The 20,259-nt window shown below is 42.9% G+C and overlaps 2 protein-coding genes and 1 non-coding gene across 5 annotated transcripts in view; 1 reads left to right on the top strand and 2 right to left on the bottom strand.

The window, feature by feature from the left end:
- BLNK (B cell linker) overlaps positions 1-20,259 on the bottom strand; it is a 138,835-nt gene that overhangs the window by 99,892 nt on the left and 18,684 nt on the right. For all 3 annotated transcript variants that reach the window (XM_059169323.1, XM_059169327.1, XM_059169330.1), the window contains exon 2: positions 12,272-12,371. The gene's annotated coding sequence lies outside the window, so the exon portion shown is untranslated. The remainder of the gene's footprint in view (positions 1-12,271; positions 12,372-20,259) is intronic.
- LOC131830953 (U6 spliceosomal RNA) lies at positions 1,631-1,733 on the bottom strand. The gene has a single exon (XR_009353483.1). It is a non-coding gene; the product is annotated as a U6 spliceosomal RNA (small nuclear RNA).
- Positions 18,628-20,259, top strand: part of DNTT (DNA nucleotidylexotransferase) — a 31,121-nt gene continuing 29,489 nt past the window's right edge. The window contains exon 1 of the mRNA XM_059169333.1: positions 18,628-18,925. Coding sequence (XP_059025316.1) covers positions 18,711-18,925 — 215 coding nt within the window. The 5' untranslated portion in view covers positions 18,628-18,710. The remainder of the gene's footprint in view (positions 18,926-20,259) is intronic.

The raw sequence follows: 20,259 nt of genomic DNA, 5'->3' as shown, positions 1-20,259 counted from the left end.
CTTTTCCCCCATAAACATTGCCACATAAACTTCTACATCCCTGAAGGGTAGGTGTTTTTTTTTTTTAAATTAACATATGCTGTATTATTAGTTTCAGAAGTAGAATTTAATGATTTATCAGTTGCATATAACACCCAGTGCTCATTCCATCAAGGGCCCTCATTAATGCTCATCACCCAGTTGCCCCATCCCCCAACCCACCTCCCTTCCAGCAACCCTGTTTGTTCCCTATAGTTAAGAGCCTCTTAATGGTTTGCCTCCCTCTCTGTTTTCATCTTATTTTATTCTTCCTTCCCTTCCCTCACATCCATCTGCTTCGTTTCTTAAATTCCACATACGAGTGAAGTCATATGGTAGTCATCTTTCCTTGACTGATCTATTTCACTTAGCATAAGTGAAAGTTCCATGACATCATTGCAAATGGGAAGATTTCGTTCTTTTTGGTGGTTGAGTAATATTCCATTGTATGTATATGTGTGTGTGTGTGTGTGTGTGCATATATACATATACATACACATATACCACACCATCTTTTTTTTTTTAAATTTTATTTATTTATTTGACAGAGAGAGATCACAAGTAGGCAGAGAGGCAGGCAGAGAGAGAGGAGGAAGCAGGCTCCCTGCTGAGCAGAGAGCCCGATGCGGGACTCGATCCCAGAACCCTGAGATCACGACCTGAGCCGAAGGCAGCGGCCTAACCCACTGAGCCACCCAGGTGCCCCTATACCACACCATCTTTATCCATTCATCTATCGATGGACATCTGGGCTTTTTCCATGTTTGGCTATTGTAGACATTGCTGCCATAAATATTGGGGTATAGGTGCCCCTTGGAATCACTACATTTGTATCCTTTGGATAAATACCTAGTAGTGTAATTGCTGGGTCTTACAGTAGTCCTATTTTTAACTTCTTGAGGAACCTCTGTTTTGTTTTCCAGAGTGGCTGCACCATTTTGCATTCCCACCAACAGTGTAGGAGAGTTCCTCTTTCTCTGAATGGCAGGCATTAAAAAAAAAAAAAAAAAAAAAAAAAAAAACTGATAAAGACCTAATTAAAATTTTAAAAAATAACCTTACTTGCCCTTCTGAACAAAGTCCAATATTTCATAGTGAGCAGGACTGACTGTATCTTTTGTGGGATCTGGTACAAAATGAAAATGTGAAGCTCCTTGCTCAAAAATTATTAAGAATTTCAAGACAGTGACAGCAGAATATTGAACCAAGTAGAGGGCTCTTTTGAGGGTGAGGCCCTCGGTGACCACACGCCTGTGGAGCTGGCCCTGCTGGAGGGTTTTTATGAACGAGAGTACACATGCATAGACCCAGGCACAATTCCCTAAGCTGGTATAGAATTAACCAAAAATTCATGGTGAAAATGTAACAATGTGATCTCACAAAAAAGTACAAACATCCTCTGGTGGTTTCCAATACACTTCCTGAGAATTCACTTATTTATAATGACTGACACAGAGAAAATACTGTAATTCGTTACAGCACCTGGGCCAACTATGAATTGGGTGTTCTAGGTGACCTGTTTTCAAATTTTTAGAACACAACAAAATACATTTAAAATGTGCTAAACATGGAAGGAATTTTGTCCTTGGAGCCTTGCAGCATTTGTGTTCTCAAAAATACGGAAGGCATCACAAATTTGCAAGTCATCCTTGTGTGGGGGCAATGCTACTCCTCTCTGTATCATTCCCGTTTTAGTATATGTGCTGCTGAAGCAAAAGCCTGGAAGGAATTTTCAAGTCACCCTTCCCCCGGGGCTGGAAGCATCTGTAATAAGGTGTGTGGAAGAGCTCTGCATGCTGGGAACTGAGATCTGCCTTAGCCACTGCTAAGTCATTGTAACTGATCAATGCAGGCATGGGTATAGCCAGGTTCACAGCATTCCGAGTGCATTTCGAAGAACAGGTTTCTCTGGTTCCAACAACTCAAATCACAGTGATATTTTTCTTCCTTAAGTGCCCCACACCTGCTACGCAAACAGTAGTTTCATTCTCTCCTGGCTCTTCTGCTGCTGGTCTCATGGACCAGCCCCTTACCTCCGCCACTGCCAACTCCTGCTGTTGGTCTCATGGACCTCGCCCGCATCCCCCACCAACTCCTACCAAGTCCCCATCCAATACCCGCAAACCCTGTCCTCCTAGGCAATCTCTCTTCCCCTTGTGATAATGGAGTCATTGTCCCACATCCTTTCTTGCAAACTTGGCAGAACAGCAGTGGCATTTTCCTCTGCCCAGACTTCTGCTGGTTTCAAAATGGGGAGGGGCATTTGTCCCCAGGAATGGGGAAGGGTCACTGCCGAGACCCAAGGCACACCTGTCTCCAGCAGGACTGGTTGCAGATGATGCAGACTGATGCAGACTGCATTCCCCGGGGGGCAAACACAAGCCACCATCATATATTTACACTTCTTCCTCAATTGCCTACTCCAGTCTTCAACCTAGTCTCACGTGAGAATGAGGCCTGCATTTATGAGTATCGCTACTTCAGAGATGAGGAAGCTGGGTACCCTAAGAAGACAAGGGACTCTGACTAAGCACTATACTACCTGATGCTCAGCCTTTATTCTGCACTGCCCAAAAAACTTTGTTGCAAAGTAAATTTAAAGCAGCAAGTTTTTAACATTTTCTAGGAAATGATCATATTTACAAGGTTGCAAATAAATGCATTCACTCTCCTTCTGGTTCTCCCTTCCTCCACCAAGGTCTCCTCCCTACTCCTGCTGATTCACCTCCTTCTCCCTCAAAACCCAATGGATGATCTAACTTCCTAGTCTTCTCTTCCTTCCTCTACTCAAATGCTGTCAGAAAACAGACTAATAAGCAAAAAAGCAGCAAACCCACAACACTCCCCAGTAAGGAGAAAGAAGCTAACCATCTCTAAAGAAGTTGGAAGGATTTCCAGAGGTTAATAAACTGAAAATTCTAGATCTGTGTTGCCTAAATTAACCGGCAATGCTGTACCAACTTGTAAAACTTCAAATAACAAATGTGCCCACAGATCGGTATCGTTTATAAAGCTCTTTCACATATATTAATGCATGTGAACTTCACAAGATAGTATGACATAGATGCTATTATTAGACCCATTTTACAGAGGAGGAAACTGAGGCACGGAGCAGTTAAATTACTGGCCCACCATTACTCAACAGAAGTGAAGTCAGGTTTTCTGACCTGGGAGTCTGTGTTCTTTCCATTCTCCCACACATTTGGTTGTTGAACTACATTTTCAGAACAATGGACCTGTATTTCTTCTTTTTCCGAACGATAAGAGACAAAATTCAGAAAGAGCTACAAGCCTCATCTAAAGTCTTGCAGCTTGGATATCCTCCTGCTGCCAAATTTAGAAGTCTCTGACCTTCTTTCAAAACTTAAGTAGGTTTCAAATCAGTGGAGAAAATATGGATTATTTAATAAAAGAATCTAGGACAACTAGGAAGCTACTTGGGGGAAAGAAACTTGGATCCAGTATCCCACTTTTACACAAAAATAAATTCCAAGCAGATTAAAGATGTAACCATGAAAATAAAACTATAAAAAAACTAAAGGAGACCATGAATTTTGTTTTCCTTTCAGAGTCTCAGTGTGGGAAAGGGCTTTCCAAATCTGACACAAAATGTAAAAGTCATAAAAGAGAAGATCAATATATTGGTAATATAAAAAAATCTGTATGTTTAAAAAGCACCACCATTAGCCAAATCAAAAGTCAGAGAACAAATATGGGCAAGTATTTGCAACCTATATGCAGGAAATGGCTAGTTTTGCAATAGGTAACCAAGTCCCAAAATCAATAAGAAAAAAACAACACGGGGCGCCTGGGTGGCTCAGTGGGTTAAGCCGCTGCCTTCGGCTCAGGTCATGATCTCAGGATCCTGGGATCGAGTCCCGCATCGGGCTCTCTGCTCGGCAGGGAGCCTGCTTCCTCCTCTCTCTCTCTCTGCCTGCCTCTCCATCTACTTGTGATTTCTCTCTGTCAAATAAATAAATAAAATCTTAAAAAAAAAAAAAAAAAGAAAAAAACAACACACCCAGTGGAAAAATGGGCACAAGACATAAATGGATGTTTTGCAGAATTAGAGCTCTTAAAGAGATGGAAAAGATGCATGAACTCACTCATATTAAGGAAAATACAAATAAAAACTCCACTGAGATACGTTTTCCTGCATGCCCAATTGGCAAAGATCCCCAAAGTCTGATAAGGACACTGGGGGTTAAGAGGATGAGAAAATGGGTCCATTCCCACCTCTCTGTTGCAAACCTAAGTGTAAATTAGTACATCCTAAATGGAGAGAAATTTGCAGATGTGCAAGATCTATAAAAATTTAAATGCACATTGGAGGATTTCCGCCAATTACCTGTCACCAAGGGTGGATGGTGAACCTCTACTTGGCTCCAACCCTTGCTGTCGCTCAGCACCAGAGCTGGAGGAGGTCAAGGCCAGAGCAACCCCTGCCTATATGCTCAACAGACATTCAGTGAGTACCTGTGAATATAAGTAACACTTAACTTTCCTGGTAAACTGAAAGAAACTGTATAATATTCACGTTTTATGTATGAGGGGACTGTGGCTCAGAGAAGTTAAGTTGCCAGTCCAAGGCCACACAGCTGCTAAGCGGCAATCCGGGCTCAAAACCAGAACCCACCTCTTTTCCTACAGAACCCCTGCCTCCAGCAGCTTCCTCTGCCCTTTTAGGTTGCCATCCGAAATCCCAAAAGCTCCGTAAAAGGAGGAACCCATGTGACACAATGGAGATCCCTAAAATTTGCTAAGCCAATGAATGGATGGGATAATCCCATGCTGGCCTTTGTGGATAAAGAAGATGCTGCCCTTGCCCTGCATAGAGAAAAAAAGAAACTACAAAGCAGGAAGTGAAGGAGCAAGTTTCAGGAAAATACAAATATTTGGTCCAGAACAATGGACAAAAACAAAAGCAAAACCAAAAATCCTGCTTGCTTGCTACAACTGTACATTGCCATATAACTATCTGAGTTTTTAGAACTTCAAGGACCAGGCTCCATCCCAAGCCAAGGGAGGCTGAGTCTCAGAGGCTGTTGGTAGGCTGAGCATCCGTCGTTTTCCCAAGCATCAGTTACCCCCTCGCATTGCAAGAGTTGTGAAACCAGGGGATGCATGTGAAACATTTTTTTAAGTGAAGTAGTTTATTCACAACCAAATGCTCTAGACTTTTTTTTTAATAGAACTTGGCTTAATTTTTACCCAGAAACCTACTAAGACAGAAAATGCTGACACCAAGTGGAAACAACTAGAACTTCCATGCATGGGGCAAGTCCTTAGAAATGAGGCTCAATTGTACCTGACCAGATCACTAACCAGCTGGGGGAGCTCCTGGCAAATTGGCCTGTTAACAGCACCACTGATGTTAACAGCACCACTGATGTTCATTCTGCAGCATTTCATATACGTCTGTGTCAGGATTTGCTTTCAAGAAGCTGGCCTACCTTCCCTGATGCCAGGTGCTGCCCACTGCTGGCCTGTTCAAGGAACCTGTTCACAGGGCCTCGCCTTTCCTTGTCTTACAGTGTGTGGATGTGTATATACCCAGGGGCATATGCAAATGGATTTATAAGCTCAATGTGTCAGGGTGCAACACCTTGTGCGTACAGAGAGAATTTGAACTTTGTTATTTTGACAAGAGAAGAGCAGATTTTCTTCTTGCTGGAATGTGGGTAAAGAACTCAAGTTTAGTCCCATCTGGCCATCTCAGCCCAATCTAAATTGTCCCATTAAGTAACTCTCTTTCTGCTTGGATAACTCCAGAACAAGATGGCGCCTGGGTCTAGGGGAGAAGCATGTGGCCACTGGCTCACGGGGTGCTGACAAAGTGGAACTATGACTCAAATGACAAGAATGCCTTCTCCCAAAGCCCTGCTTGATACTGCCTGGTAAGTGCTGGGTGAAGCAAGTTTAAGTCGTAAGGAATGTTGAGGAAAACATTAAAAGTAATGATTTCACAACAGATGTTGGTGAGCATGAGGAGAAAGGGGACCTCTCCTACACTGTTGGTGGGAATGCAAGCTGGTGCAGCCACTCTGGGAAATAGAATGAAGGTTCCTCAAAAAGTTGATAATAGGGCTACCCTATGACACAGCAATTGCACTACTGGGTATTTACCCTAAAGATGCAAATGTAGTGATCTGAAGCGGCACCTGCACCCCAATGTTTTTAGCAGCAATGTCCACAATAGCCAAACTATGGAAGAGCCCAGATGTCCATCGACAGATGAATGGCTAAAGAAGATGTGGTGTATATATACAATGGAATACTACTCAGCCATCAAAAAATGAAATCTTGGGACGCCTGGGTGGCTCAGTTGGTTGAGCAGCTGCCTTCAGCTCGGGTCATGATCCCAGCGTCCTGGGATCGAGTCCCACATCGGGCTCCTTGCTCAGCAGGGAGCCTGCTTCTCCCTCTGCCTCTGTCTGCCATTCTGTCTGCCTGTGCTCGCTCTCTCCCTCTCTCTCTGATAAATAAATAAAATCTTTAAAAAAAAAAAAAAGAAAAAGAAAAAAAAATGAAATCTTGCCATTTGCAATGATGTGGTTGGAAGTATAGGATATTATGCTAAGGGAATAAATTAATCTAGGAAAGACAATTATCACAGGATCTCACTGCTTTATGGAATTTAAGTAACAAGGCAGCAGATCGTAGGGGAAAAAAGGAAAAAAATGAAACAAAATGAAACCAGAGAGGGAGACAAACCAAAACAGACTCTTAATCTCAGGAAACAAACTGAGGGTTGCTGCAGTGGAGGTGATGGAGGAATGGAGAGGCTGGGTAATAGACATCAGGGAGGGTATGTGCTATGGTGAGTGCTGTGTACTGTGTAAGACTGATGAATCACAGACCTGTACCCCTGAAACAAATAATAGATTATATGTCAACTAAAAAAAAAAAAAAAAAAGTAGTGATTTCATTTAACAAGTTCAAATATCAAAAGGGAGTAAGAAAAGAGCTATGTCTCCATATCTTTTCAGCTTTCTATGAAGGCAGACAAAGTAGAGTTAGCAATGGCAGTCATCCACAGTGAAATCCTAAACCAGCAGTTGCCTCAGCCTTGGCAGCACAGCAGGGTAGCTGTGGTGCTTGGTGAAAACCATGGATGGTCTGCCTACCACCACCTTCTAAGATTCAGCCTCCATTATCCTGGGATGGAACCTGGTTCCTGATGTTTTAAAAACTCAGATAGTTTGCAGCACCTTGGTAGCACAATCAGTTAAGAGTTGGACATAATTTTACCTCAGGTCATAATCTCAGGGTCATGAGATCGAGCCCCATGTTGGGCTCCATGTTCAATGCAGACTCTGCTTTAAGACTCTCCCATGACCCTCCCCACTCTCTAAAATAAATAAGTAAATCTTTAAAAAAAACAAAAACAAAAAAACCTCAGGTAGTTCTACTGTAGTCAGGGATACGAACCAAAGTTCTCAGTAGAGAACGAATATTTATGTAGCAATGTTTGCATGTAACAAGTAAACAGTGTTTTTTTGGTTTTACTTTTATTTTTTACCCATTGTTGTGGACTGAATGTGTCTCCCCAAAATTCACATGCTAAAGCCCTAATACCTGATATGGTAGTATTTGGAAGTGGGGGCCTCTGGGTGGCCATTAGGTCATGTGGGTGGAGCCCTCATGAAGGGGACTAGTATCCTTATAAGAAAAAATATTAAAGATCTCTCTGCCATGTGAAGGTACAGTGAGAAGCCAGCCATCCGCAAACCAGGAACTGGGTTTTCACCAGGAACTGTATTGGTCAGCACCTTGATATCAGACTTTCTGGCCAGAACTGTGAGAAATTAATTTCTGATTTTTTTTAAGCTGTCCAGTCTATGTTATTTTTATTTATAAGCAGCCCAAACTGACCAAGACATCCACTATACCATGCCCCGGTATCCCAGGAGACTCTTAATTTAACATCTATAATTTAGTGAATTTTCCTCTCAGAGCTGCCGGGCTTTTCCTGGATTTTTTCTGGAACTCTCCCTATTCTCTCCCTGTGTCCTCCCCCCAAGCTGAGGAGAGCTCCAGCCTCTAGGTCGGACTCTCTTCTGCCCTTTTTCAGTAGAGCTCAGACAAAGGTTTATTTCCTCTGAGACTAAGTATCCTGCCACCCCAGAAAATTTTTGAAAGGAAACAGGCTCTTTTGCATCACAACTGAGCATCAAGTTTATACAAGTTAAAACACTTTGGTCAAATATAATCACATCACTTAGCATATAACTCAAAGCTGAACTATAGTCTCCATAATTTAAAAATATTGAATATAAAATTTTCTGTTATTTTTAGAAAGTAAACAATTGCTCACAAACTTTCATGAAAAAAGGTTAACATGGCAAAAGTGAGTGCCTGCCTCTCTCCCTATTCTCTTTGAGAAATATACATTCAGTATAAATTTCTCAAAGTTGTTGCACCCAGAACTGAGTTTTATCCCCTATTCACCAATGTGAGATTGTTTCTACTAAGCCTGAGCGGTTGAACCCCTTTTTCCTCCCAGGTGGTGATAAAAGACTTTCACTTCCTGGCAGGGAATAAAAGGGTTTTGGCTGCATCCCCAGCAAAACCAGCTTTAGAGAAATGGTTTGGCACAAACATTTGTGGTCCCGAGCTATTCTCTTCTGTGCACCACTTCTCACTGGCTTCTCTGGATGGAAGAAGAAAGCTTCTTAAGCCTGTCATTAGGGACTGTCACCTTCCCACAAGGACAAGTTCTACACCCCTTGGGATATACAAAGACGTCAAGGGTGGTCTCCTGATTGTGGAGAAAGTTATAACCTTGGTAGGAAGATAAGCACTGCTTACCTTAAAGAAAGGTGGTTAGAAGACAATCAAAATAGGTTAAGTGTCAAATGCGTGTTCTTAGGACAAGTTTGTAAGATCCTGAAATGAGGGTTTGTGTGCAGGAAGCCTGTCAGGGATACCAGTGGGATCAACAGCTGTTGGGGGTGAAGGAAATGACCCAAGAGGGGGGGACAGTTGTTCCACAGTGCAGACAGAACCCAGGCCTCAGCTGATCCCATAGTATGCTCTGGAGCTGGGGGCAATGGGGATGACTTCAGAGTTGTCATCCCTTGAAACAAGATGGTCTGGCCTTCATAACTGGCCCTGCACCCCACCACCAGTAACGATGTGGCTGTCCCGGGGGAAGGTTCTGCCTTTAGGCCAGGTGGCTCCCTTTGGCAGTGAGCCACCAGCTCGAAGCACTCCCTGCAGGGGAGGAAACATGTGCCTCAGACCTGAAAGGGGGCAGCATAGCAAACAGCCATGGCAGGGACATCTGTGACCGTAGTAATGTTTACAGCAGGAGGGAGGGACAGTCTATTCCTAAGGGATGAGGAGCATCTGGGAATTTGAAGCATTCTGTTAACATCAGCCTCTGCTTCCCCACTCCTCTGATCTGAGACCATCTTAAATCCCTAGATTTATAAATACTGTTAAAGCATAGAATTGGCCCCATAAAATCTGATAAAGAATAACTGAACTCTTCAACTGACTCTTTTCAAAACATAAAGGCCAAACACACTTCAAATTTGGTTTAATTCTACCCATTCACAGTTTTGGCTGTGATCCTATTGTCCTCCAGTTCACTGTCTAAATGACCCCAGATTCTTTCTTTTCAAAGTTGTTCCTTCCTGATTTGCCTCCTTCTGTCCTATTTGCCCTCCGTCCCCAGCCCCACTGCCATTAGCTTCTTTCAAGTCTTTGCCCAAATGTCACCTCCTCAGTGAGGCCTTCTAATAGTCCTAGATGAAACTGCCACCAGTACTGCCCCCTGTATCGACTCGAGTATTTCCATAGCACTTACCACCATCTGGCCTACTCTAGTTAATTATTAATTGTATGTATTGTCTATTTCTCTTTAATAGAATGTAAATCCCACGAGATCAGGGATACTTCAGCTTATTGACTCTGTTCTTTTATTGAGTAGAAGAGTTCCTGGAACAGAGTAACCAAGCAATAAATATTGGTGAATGAATGAATGAATGGCCCCAGTTTCAGCCTTCATCAGCTCTCTACTGACTGACTGCAGTGGTTTCATAACTGGAGTCGGAGCTCTGGATCTCCACATGTCTGAGGAGTCCCCTCTGATGCTTTACACCTCACTGCTGGGCTCACTTGCTCCCACCACTGTCCTGCTCAGAAGCTCTTCCAGCTTCCTGGTGCCGACTTCAGCGTCAGCATTCAGTGCTCTCAGAGATCTGGCATCTCCCTCCTCACTCTGGAATGGCAGGCTCTGTCCTCTGTGAGCCTCGTTCTGGCCCCTCCCCTCTCTTCCTTGAATTCTGCCAGCAGGAGACTATAAGAGGGGCAGTTTCAATGTCCACCAGGTTCTCTGAAGAATGAGCATGAGGATGGCCACTGAAGACCTTCATAAAGCCTGACACCTTTCCAGAGGACCATGATGACTACTCTATCATCATAATGTGATGATACCGTAAAAGTTCTCAATGACCTTTTAAGTGTCCCAAAGGTAGGAGCTAAAGAACCAAGCTCCATTCTCCTGTTTACAGAAATGAAGCTCATCTAGTGACTCAGATGGTGTCATGGTGGCATGGTGGAGCCAGCCAGTGCCTGCTGACAAAAGCCAAAGGCTAAATGTTCTGGAACTTTGCCAGTCAGCTGTCTAACATTCATCCTGGGTGCTTATGTACCCCCTGTCCTTATTGCTGGTGTGTCATGCAGAAGGGACAGCGATGTTACTGGTTATCTCAGAAACACCATCAAGTGACAAGGAGATGATTAAAAGGATCTGGGGAAGAGATGAAGGAGCAGCTTGGGGAGTGTGGGCTCGTAGTTCTGTTTTAGGCACTTTAAGTAAGACCTGTAAGAGGAACCTAAGTGGGCCTGGCACTCAAGAGAGAGGAATGGGCTGGAGATAAAGACTTGGAAATCATCTGGGGACTGGCAGTACCACAGGACTTCTCACCAGGTGTCCAGGGGCCATTAGTAACCCAGGTCACCCCATCCAGTGGCCAACGGTGCAGTCATCAGCTCCTGTGGCTCCCCCTTCAGGTTCTGTTCAGACTTCCTTAGGCTTCCCCAGTTCAGTCTTTGATTACCTCATGCCTAGATTATCACGATGTCTCCTAATTTCTTCCCTTCCATCCATCCACTCATTATTGCCTGACTAATTTTCCTAAGGCACCATTTTGTTGCATTCTGCCTTTGCGCAAATGGCTCCCAATTCTTTGCAAATAAAATTCCAACTCTCCTTTAAACTCTCCATTGAGGCAAGCACCTGTGCTTTATCTCTCCACGCTGGTTACTCATGCTTTCACGCACCATCTTGTGCACAGCTGGAGTTTAATAAACATTTCTGAATAAATACTAAGACAAATAAGCTGCTGTTTCCACCAATTTCCTTGTTCTTTCCATCCTTTCTCACCTTGTAGACAAAGGTGAAATCCTAAATCGTAACTGAAATATGGAGTTTCCTTGTACTAACTAAGCTACAGATTGCTTCTCAGGGGCACATTGTCTAAGACTTTTATCATTCAAGGAGCGCTACAAATTTTTCCAAGGAGGCTCTTCGAAGCTCCAGAAGACATCTGCTGCCAAGAACCAAGCACAGCTGTTGAGGTGGCAGAGGAAACTGGTGCTCGGTAAAAAACCAAACCAAAACAAAACCCTGCCGCACATTTGGGGATGGCAGAGTTCCCAGTCCTACAGCTGAAATGAGTAGGTGATACAAGATATCTGATATATAAAAGAAAATAAAACGACCGGAAGCAGAAGTTTTCTCTCACAAACTGACTTATTCTAAATTACAAAAACAGAGCAACGGGACCGCTAGGGATAAAAATAATGTTGAGGAGAAGAGGTCCACTTTTCCACCAAACCACCCTCTCCTTCTTTCCCACCCCATACACTCACACTCATAAAGGTCTCTAAGAAGGATCATAAGGAGACCAAGTATTATCCAAAATGGAGGAACAAGTCAACATTAAGCTAAGAAGGACAGCATTGCCTAGGGGTGTGACAACGGCAGGCAATGACCAGGTGTGTTCCTTCCAGCAGTCTGGCCCTGCCTACCCAAGCCAAGCACCAACCATGTCCACCAGCCCCTGGGAGACGCAGGGTGAAAGCAAGAGTAGAATAGGGACTAGCCCCAGTGGGCCAGGCGACATGTTTATGTTCTCTTATTCCTCACTTACAGTGCAATAAAATTGGTACCATAATTGTCATTTTATAAATCGGAAGCTGAGAATCCCATGGGTTAAGCAACTTGCCCAAGATCACATACCTTGTGAGTGGTAGGTGGTTACCAGGCCTAACTCCAGGCCCCCAGACTTAGTGCATATGTAGTCATCAACACTTGTGTTCAACAAGATGCTGCAAGTGTTCTAGAGAACAAACAAACAAAAACACAAGTGAGTTGGGAATACATGGAGCTAAACAAAATTGAAAAGGTTTCTTGATCGCAAGGTTTTCTCAAAAATGCTCACCTTCTAACACATATTGTATAAAGTTTGTCCGGCTTTCTTAAACTTAATTCACTACAGAACTTTTTGTTTGGCCTAGAACACTTCATGAGACTAGTGTTCCTCGGAACCCATGTTGGGAATATGGCAAGCACTCCTTTAGTCTCTCTGAGATCTGATACCACCTTTGGTGGAGTCTAGGGACATCAAAAGGCCAGTGGGAAGTACTCTGAGAAAATACCTCTCAAGTGTACAGGGATTCAGGGGAAGGACAGAAATGGACAGAGGAGGGAAGGGGAACAAGAAGGCTGGGCTGTTACAGGAACAGTGAATACTTCTGAAGACTTTTTGCATGCCAATACTCTTTGAAGTGGTTATTTAGTCCTCCTGACCACCTACAAGATAGAAATCATTATAATCCCCATTGCACAGATGAGGGAATTGAGCCATAGAGAGGTTTAGTAACGTGCCCAAGGTCACACAGTTCATAAATCTCTGGGTGTTGAATTCAGGTAGTCTGGCTCCTTAAGAAATGTATTATACTTGCTCATACTGAAGAGACATTTAATCAGGAATGGGTAGGGTGGAAAAGGGTGGTCATGGCAGAAGATTCACATCACAGTTACCCAAACAGCACAGAAGCTTAATAATAGTAGTAATAATATCAACTTACATTTGGTCTCTAGCTTCTTCTCCTTTAATTGGTGTCTACTATACAAGGTGTTGTGTTAGGAGCTGGGAATTCTGATGTGAATACAACCTACATGAGTCCTGCCCCAACAGGAGGTACACACAGGGGATTAGAGCACTGCAATACAGAGTGACCCACGCTCTCATGGGAAGAGGCACAGTAGATTTCGAGCAGGGAGGGCACCTGACCCAAATTTAGGATAGACTTTGACATGTGATAAAGGACTTTCTTCTCTAATACACTGCTTGAAAGGTGGAACAGTTGGTATGGAGGTAATTTCAGAGAGATCAGATCTTCTTGTTCCCAGAACAATACCAATAGCTTAGAATTCTTAGGAGGTCCAAGAATAGTCTGACTACTGGACAGTGTGGTCCTTCTCTTGAGCTTCTCCTCTAGGAAGTACAAGGCTCTGGTCCTCCTTAATCTCTGCCATGGCTTTAGTGTAGATGCAGTAACATCCCATTGACTGGGCATCTCCAGAACCATCAATGAACACTTAGTTTGATCCTGTGCATAGTAGAAACAGGAATGCTCCCCCCCAAATCCAAATTGCCAGTGCTCCCCTGCATTTCCAAACCCTGATGCATTGAGGTAGGACCATGTCATTAGTTCTGACCAATGGGCTATGACCAGCAGTCATATGTACCATTTTTGAGACAAAGAACTTATTTGCTAATGCAAGACCCCCCAGCACCCTCTTCTCTGCCATGGCGACTAAGAAAATTTCATTGTCCAGACAGTACAGGTATAAAACGATGAAAAGCTTCCATCAGCCCGAGTCTTGAGTGAAGAAAAACCCTCTACCAAAAAGTAGCATGAGAGAAAATAAACTTTTGTTGTGCTAAGCCACAGAGATTTGGGGCTGATTGACCCATATACCGGACCAAGGGTGTGCTCAACATCTGGTGCAAACAGCTCCAGAAAATGATGGCTCAGTAAGAGGAAATTAATGAATTCCTGCCATTAGCTGCAGTGCCAATGAGAATAACAAGAACAATTGACCTTTGTACAGTAGTTCATGATTTTCCAGGCACTTTTACTATGAGCACAATTCAGTTTAATTCCTGAAATAACAATGAGACGTCAGTATACTCAGACCCGTTTCAAGGTGAGGCTAAGGAGTTTCACACCTCCCTTCCCTAAGCCACAATAATGGCTGCAGCTCTCATAACTGTCATCCTAGCACAGGTCACGTGATACCACTGAAAAGGACCCCCAGAGGCAGGAAAAAGGACCTAGAAGCCACAGATTTCCTCCCTAGAGTCAGCTTCACTAAGTTACATAAACCAGGCGGAATTACACAGCCCCTCCCATTCCTCAGTGGAGTCTTGCCTGGCAGTGAGACAGGACTTTCACGTAAAATATAAAGGGGTTTGTCACTCAGCCCTGTGCTATAATTATGAGAAAACATGTTTACCTGTGATTTACCCTACTCAGAGCCACCTCACTACCTTTGAATCACAGCTTCCACTAAAGCCACATGGTGTTAACGCAAGGTAATTTTTTTAAGTCCTTTGTTTTTGTGGTGGAAAATATGATTTACGTTTATTACAGAAAATTTGTAAAATACAGAAAAGCACAAAACGAAAACAGAAATTGCATAAACTCACAACCAGCGATATCTACCATTATATCAGGCTGGCCATTTATTTTCCTAGTCTTCTCTGTCAAAATTGATGCCACATAGTAACTCCAATTTTGTATGCTGATTTTACAATGATCAGATTGCAAACATTTACCTATGTTTTATTTTCTTTTTAAGATTTGTTATTTAGTTGACAGAGAGAGCCACAGCGAGAGAGGGAACACAAGCAAGGGAAGTGGGAGAGGGAGAAGCAGGCTTCCTGCTGAGCAGGGAGCCCGATGTGGGGCTCCATCCCAGGGCCCTGGGATCATGACCTGAGCTGAAGAAAGATGCTTAATGGCTGAGCCACGCAGGCACCCCCATTTACCCATTATTTTTTTTAGGTTGTGGTTGGAGAGTCTCCATATCTGTTTTTAAGACTTTATTTATTTATTTGACAGAGAGAGATCACAAGTAGGCAGAGAGGCAGGCAGAGAAAGAGAGAGGAGGAAGCAGGCTCCCTGCTGAGCAGAGAGCCCGATGCAGGACTCGATCCCAGGACCCTGAGATCATGACCTGAGCCAAAGGCAGAGGCTTTAACCCACTGAGCCACACAGGCACCCTACCCATGTTTTAAAGTATTTTCTCATAACGTGATTTTAGTGGCTACACAATATCCTCTTATACTTTATCACCCCCACCCCCACTGTGATTGGACATTTATGTTGTTTTAAGTTTTCTCTGCAAAGGGTTGCAATGAACATCTTAGTGCATTCATATTTATTTGTCTTTCCTAACAAAATGAAAATGCTGGTTCGGAGGATTAGGATGTCTTAAAGATTTTTTTTGGTCAGAGTTCCTTCTAGAAAGATGCTCCAGAAGTGTAGGTGGGTCTTCATCTCCTATGCCTCACTTTAATTGAACAGTGTATCAGTCGGGGTCCAGTTACGAAAAAGGAAAACATACTAGGTATTTCAACAAAAAGAATTTAATATAAGGGACTAGTTTGACAGGCAGGTTTGAAGACTGAAAAGCAAAAGGACATTGAGATAAGTCAGAGAGTGACTGCAGGGAGCACGGCCTGTTTCTAGGAATGTGGGGACAAAGAGGCCAAGTTGAGATTACTGGAATCTCACACGTGGAGCAGGGAGTCTCCATGGAGCTGTGACAACAGATCTCTGAGGAGGGGATGCTGCCCTGTACGTCACAGGAAGACTCAGACCCCTGAAAATGACATGTGTCTAGCTGGTGTTAGTATCTCTGAAGGACATGAAGATATGCCTGGTTGTACCAAAAAAAAAAAAAAGAAAGAAAGAAAGAAAGAAAAGAAAAGGAAAGGAAAGAAAAAAAAAAGGTCTGAGTGGCTTCGTTATGCAATGCACTCAATTTTGGCTCAGGTAATGATCTCAGGGGTCCTGGGATCAAGCCCCAGGTTGGCTTCCCATTCAGCAGGGAGTGTGTTTCTCCCTCTGCCCCTCCCCCTGCTCATGCTCTCATTCTCTCTTTCTCTCTCAAAATAAATAACTTAAATCGTTTTTTTAAAATGTTGCAGAGTGGAACCAGCAGCTGTGGCCAGAGTGAAAAACCATTACTGAGAAGACCAGGAGTTATCCTCAAGCCAACCAAAAGGATCAAGACCTGCCCCTTCTGCCAAGCCTGGCTGTGTCCCTCTAGTGCCCCCTACTGGTGGAGCCTAGCACAGAGCGAGCTTACCAGGAGAAATGGCATTAGCGCACTCCCAGCCTCAACCTCATAGACCCCAACATAAAAAGAGTAGATTCAGGACTGAGAGACAATAGCCTGATAACCAGACAGCCATCATCACATTTTAAATTTTTGTGGTAATTTTCTCAATACCAGTGATTCAATGCAGACTAAGTAAAATATTGGTTAACACCATCTTTTGATAATTTTGTAGTTTTATAAAACAAAGATCTGATTTCAGATCCAACTGGCTCTTCTCTAAAAACAAAACACCAAATTACTACCAACTGACAGTTATTTGAAGTGCTTCCTCTGTGCCAAGCACTCTGCTCAGCAGGCTGTGTGGGTTATCTCAGTTAGCCCTTGTGTTATGAGGGGAAACCCTGAGGCTTGGGGAAGGAAGCAAGGTGGTCAAGGTCACAGCTCAAAGAGATGGACAAGGGATTTGGGCCAGCAACCTGCCATCAGACTTGAGCTCTCGGCCATGTCTCTGTGCTTGTATCCCATCTCCTCTGCCATTTAGGTGACACCCATTCCTTCTCTGTCCATGCCATGGGGATGGACATAAAAACCCCAGGCTCTTACAAGAGTCTTGCTTCTCCATGCTGTGGGGCCGCTTGGTAGTTAAGGCTGTGTTCCCACACAGAGTGCTCAGCACATCAGTAACCAGACACCTAATGGTGAGGTCCAAAGTGGGTTCCAGGGCCCAGATTTTTGTCTTTAGTAAACAATCACAGAATACTAGAATGACATTAAAGGTCCTTACCAGATGTCTAAGTCCCTCTGTAACATCTCAATGCACAACTGTTTGGATCCCATTTGAACGTTTGTCACAACCTGTAATATCCCACTGTATAATGCAATCTCCCTACATTTTTAGACAGCTCTAGTTAATAAAAAGTTCATGTTTTCAGAGATTTAAAATCTACTACTCTGTAAGTTCCACCTGAGATTTTTGATCTGGCTCTCTTGGACAACACAACTTTGCAAATGCTTAAAGGCAACTGTCACATCACTCTTCCCTAGTGTTGTGGTGAGGAGCCTATACACTTTTGGAGGTAGCATAAGTCTCAAATAATATAGCAAATGGGTGACCAAAACTTTGGTTTTATTGGAGAAGACATGCACAGAGAAATGTTTCTTCGTAGTTAAGAGCACAGGCATTAAAAGCAGACAAATCTGAGTTTAAGTTCTAGCTTGATCATTTCCTACCTATAACTATATACTCGCTCTACAACCTTCACAAAGGTGTTTACCTCAGTGGGGATGCTAGTACCTACCAGACGGTGGTATTATGAGGATTCAATCAGCTAAGGCTTGTAGGTGCTTGCCTTGACCACATAGTAGATGTAAGAAATGAGATCTATAAAGTATATTGATGAGAGACACTAGTTTGACTTTGCATATAAGTTATGAAAATGTCTTTTTATGGCAGTAATTCTTATCTGAAGGTCATCCCATTCCATCCCAAAAGATCAATATTAAAGCTACATAATAGACTATTCTCCAGGCAACCTTAGTTCACTGAGAAAACTAAAATATGTAACATTTGGAGTCTGAAGACCTGAGTTTAAGACCTGGTTCTGCCTCTTACTCTGTGATCTTGAGTAAGCTGACTGAGCCTTGGTTTCCTCACTTACAAAATGCCCCAACATAGCTAAAATGTCCATAATGAACTACTGTGGAGCAATTAGAGGTAACAGATTAGAACACAGAATAATGTGGAGTGATCTGATCCACTTTTTTGAGTGAAAAAGTGATCAGCAGAATGAGAAATTTAACAGTGCCACTTACGTAAAATCAAAACAACTATACAAAACATGTAACACCCATGGAAACTATAGAAATCCAATGTATTATAATGACTGCCTAAGAGAATGCAAGCAAGTTGGAAGAGAATATAAGCAAGAATGCAAAAAGGAATAAAAAATAAAGACAAGAGAGGCCTAAATGAATGACTGAATGAATGACTAATAAATGGATAGACAGATGCTAACATGGGAGTCAAGATGCTTCCCTACCTTCCTCATGAGGTTATTCTGAGGATCTGGTAAGATAATGCACAGGAAAGCAAAGTTAATTTACTGTTTCCATTATGATTTCCACATTGAACAAATGAGCTAGACCGAGATAAACATTCTTCATTGCTCTTCAGCAGGAAGCTGTCAGCAGGGCAGAGCCCAGGAAACCTTGCCCTGAATGAGAATCTTCTAGTACAATGACATCAGACCTCTTCATGAAGGAGAGCAGGCTCTCCCTCACTTCTGGAGACACTGCTTGATGGCACAGACAGAAGCCTCAGATGCCTCTTCCCACGAATCCTTTGCAAATGGTCCACTTGGGTCCTCGGAAGAAGCAGCCCAGGCAAATGGGTGCCTCGATGGTCTGTCCTTCTCATGACATCAAATTTCAGGATTTGGTCCTCTATATTTTGGAGAAGAAAATGGGAACCACCCGTCGAGCCTTCCTCATGGAGCTGGCACGAAGGAAAGGATTCAGGGTTGAAGATGAGCTCAGGTAGGACATCACTGATTTCACTTTGTGAATAAGCAGGGCTTTTATGAACAGTTTCTGTGGAACCCAAGGAAATTATGTCTTCTTCCCAATACAGAAAAGATTATACTCCCACTGGGAAAATGGGTTTGAAATCAAAGAACATATTTGAGCCAACTAATTAAGGGCAATAACATGAGTGGGGACTGATACAATTATACTAAAACTAGTTGGCACCAAAATATAGGGTTTGGGGGGTTTTTGTTTGTTTGGTTGTTTTGTTTTGCCTTTCACCATTATGAGATGAGTTTTCCAGAGATGATGATAGAAACTTAATTGGAAAATTTAATGCTGAAACCACTCAATTTTGTTCCTGACTAAACTGAGTAAACTAAACTGGACAAAACCCCACTAAGTTCAATAAAAAAATTTCAGCTACTCTGAGGCAGAAAGAATGGTTTGGGTTCTTGGCAATTAAACTAAATCCCTGGCTGTACTGAGGTGACCAGTGTCTGTGATGGGCTAGGATGAGAGACTGTTGCTGGCTCTCCACAGGCACCCAAATGTGGCCTTGATTATGCTTTTCCAATGAGCTGTCCCAGTGGGGTTCGCAGAGTGAGGAGCACTGGTTAAAGATTCAAGGACAGCTCTGTCCAGGACTGGTAGTCATGATGCTGAGAGTGACGAGGTCAGAGCACAGACAAAAGGGCAACTGAAGCCACCTCTTGGGTCCCCTAGACTCATTCATGCACAACCCCACTCATCCCAGCAATTAGTCTTGTTGTTTTTCTAACTGTTAAATTAGCTCTTCACAGAACACAGCCAGGGGCTTGCAACGGATAAAGGATAATCAAAGCAACTGGCTGGCTTTGATTGTCCAAGGAAGAGACTGACCGCAACCTTCTCAGGAAAAACTGTGAGAATTCTATGTGAAAATAATTTTTTTTATTTTAAAAATAGTCTTTGATATTAAAAAAAAAATTAACAAGAATTTCCTGCTGAAGAAATGCCAACTTCAAATTGCTAGACAAACGTGTCAAAAGTCAATAATAAGATATGAATGCTTTGCAAAATATTCATAATTCATATGACGATTCAAAATCACAGTAACATTTTATTTATTTATTTTTTTTACTAAAATGCCCTAATCAGAAATTCCCGGGTCTCCCATGGTCTCTCCCTCCATCTGGTTTTTCTTGGTGTGTTCTCCTTTCCCCACCTCTGCCTGTTTTCATTTTAACCCCTATCTCATTTAGGATGTTAAGCGCCAAATCATAACATCCCTTCTGTGGAACTGCAGATTTCACCTAACTGTTAAGTCTACCTAATCTTACAGACTTACATAAAATGTTGGAATT

This window comes from Mustela lutreola, chromosome 4 (assembly GCF_030435805.1).
Source record: "Mustela lutreola isolate mMusLut2 chromosome 4, mMusLut2.pri, whole genome shotgun sequence".
In the NCBI taxonomy this organism is placed as follows: Eukaryota; Metazoa; Chordata; class Mammalia; order Carnivora; family Mustelidae; genus Mustela; species Mustela lutreola.
Note: the sequence above shows the minus strand (reverse complement) of the source record. Positions and strands in the feature narration are given on the sequence as shown.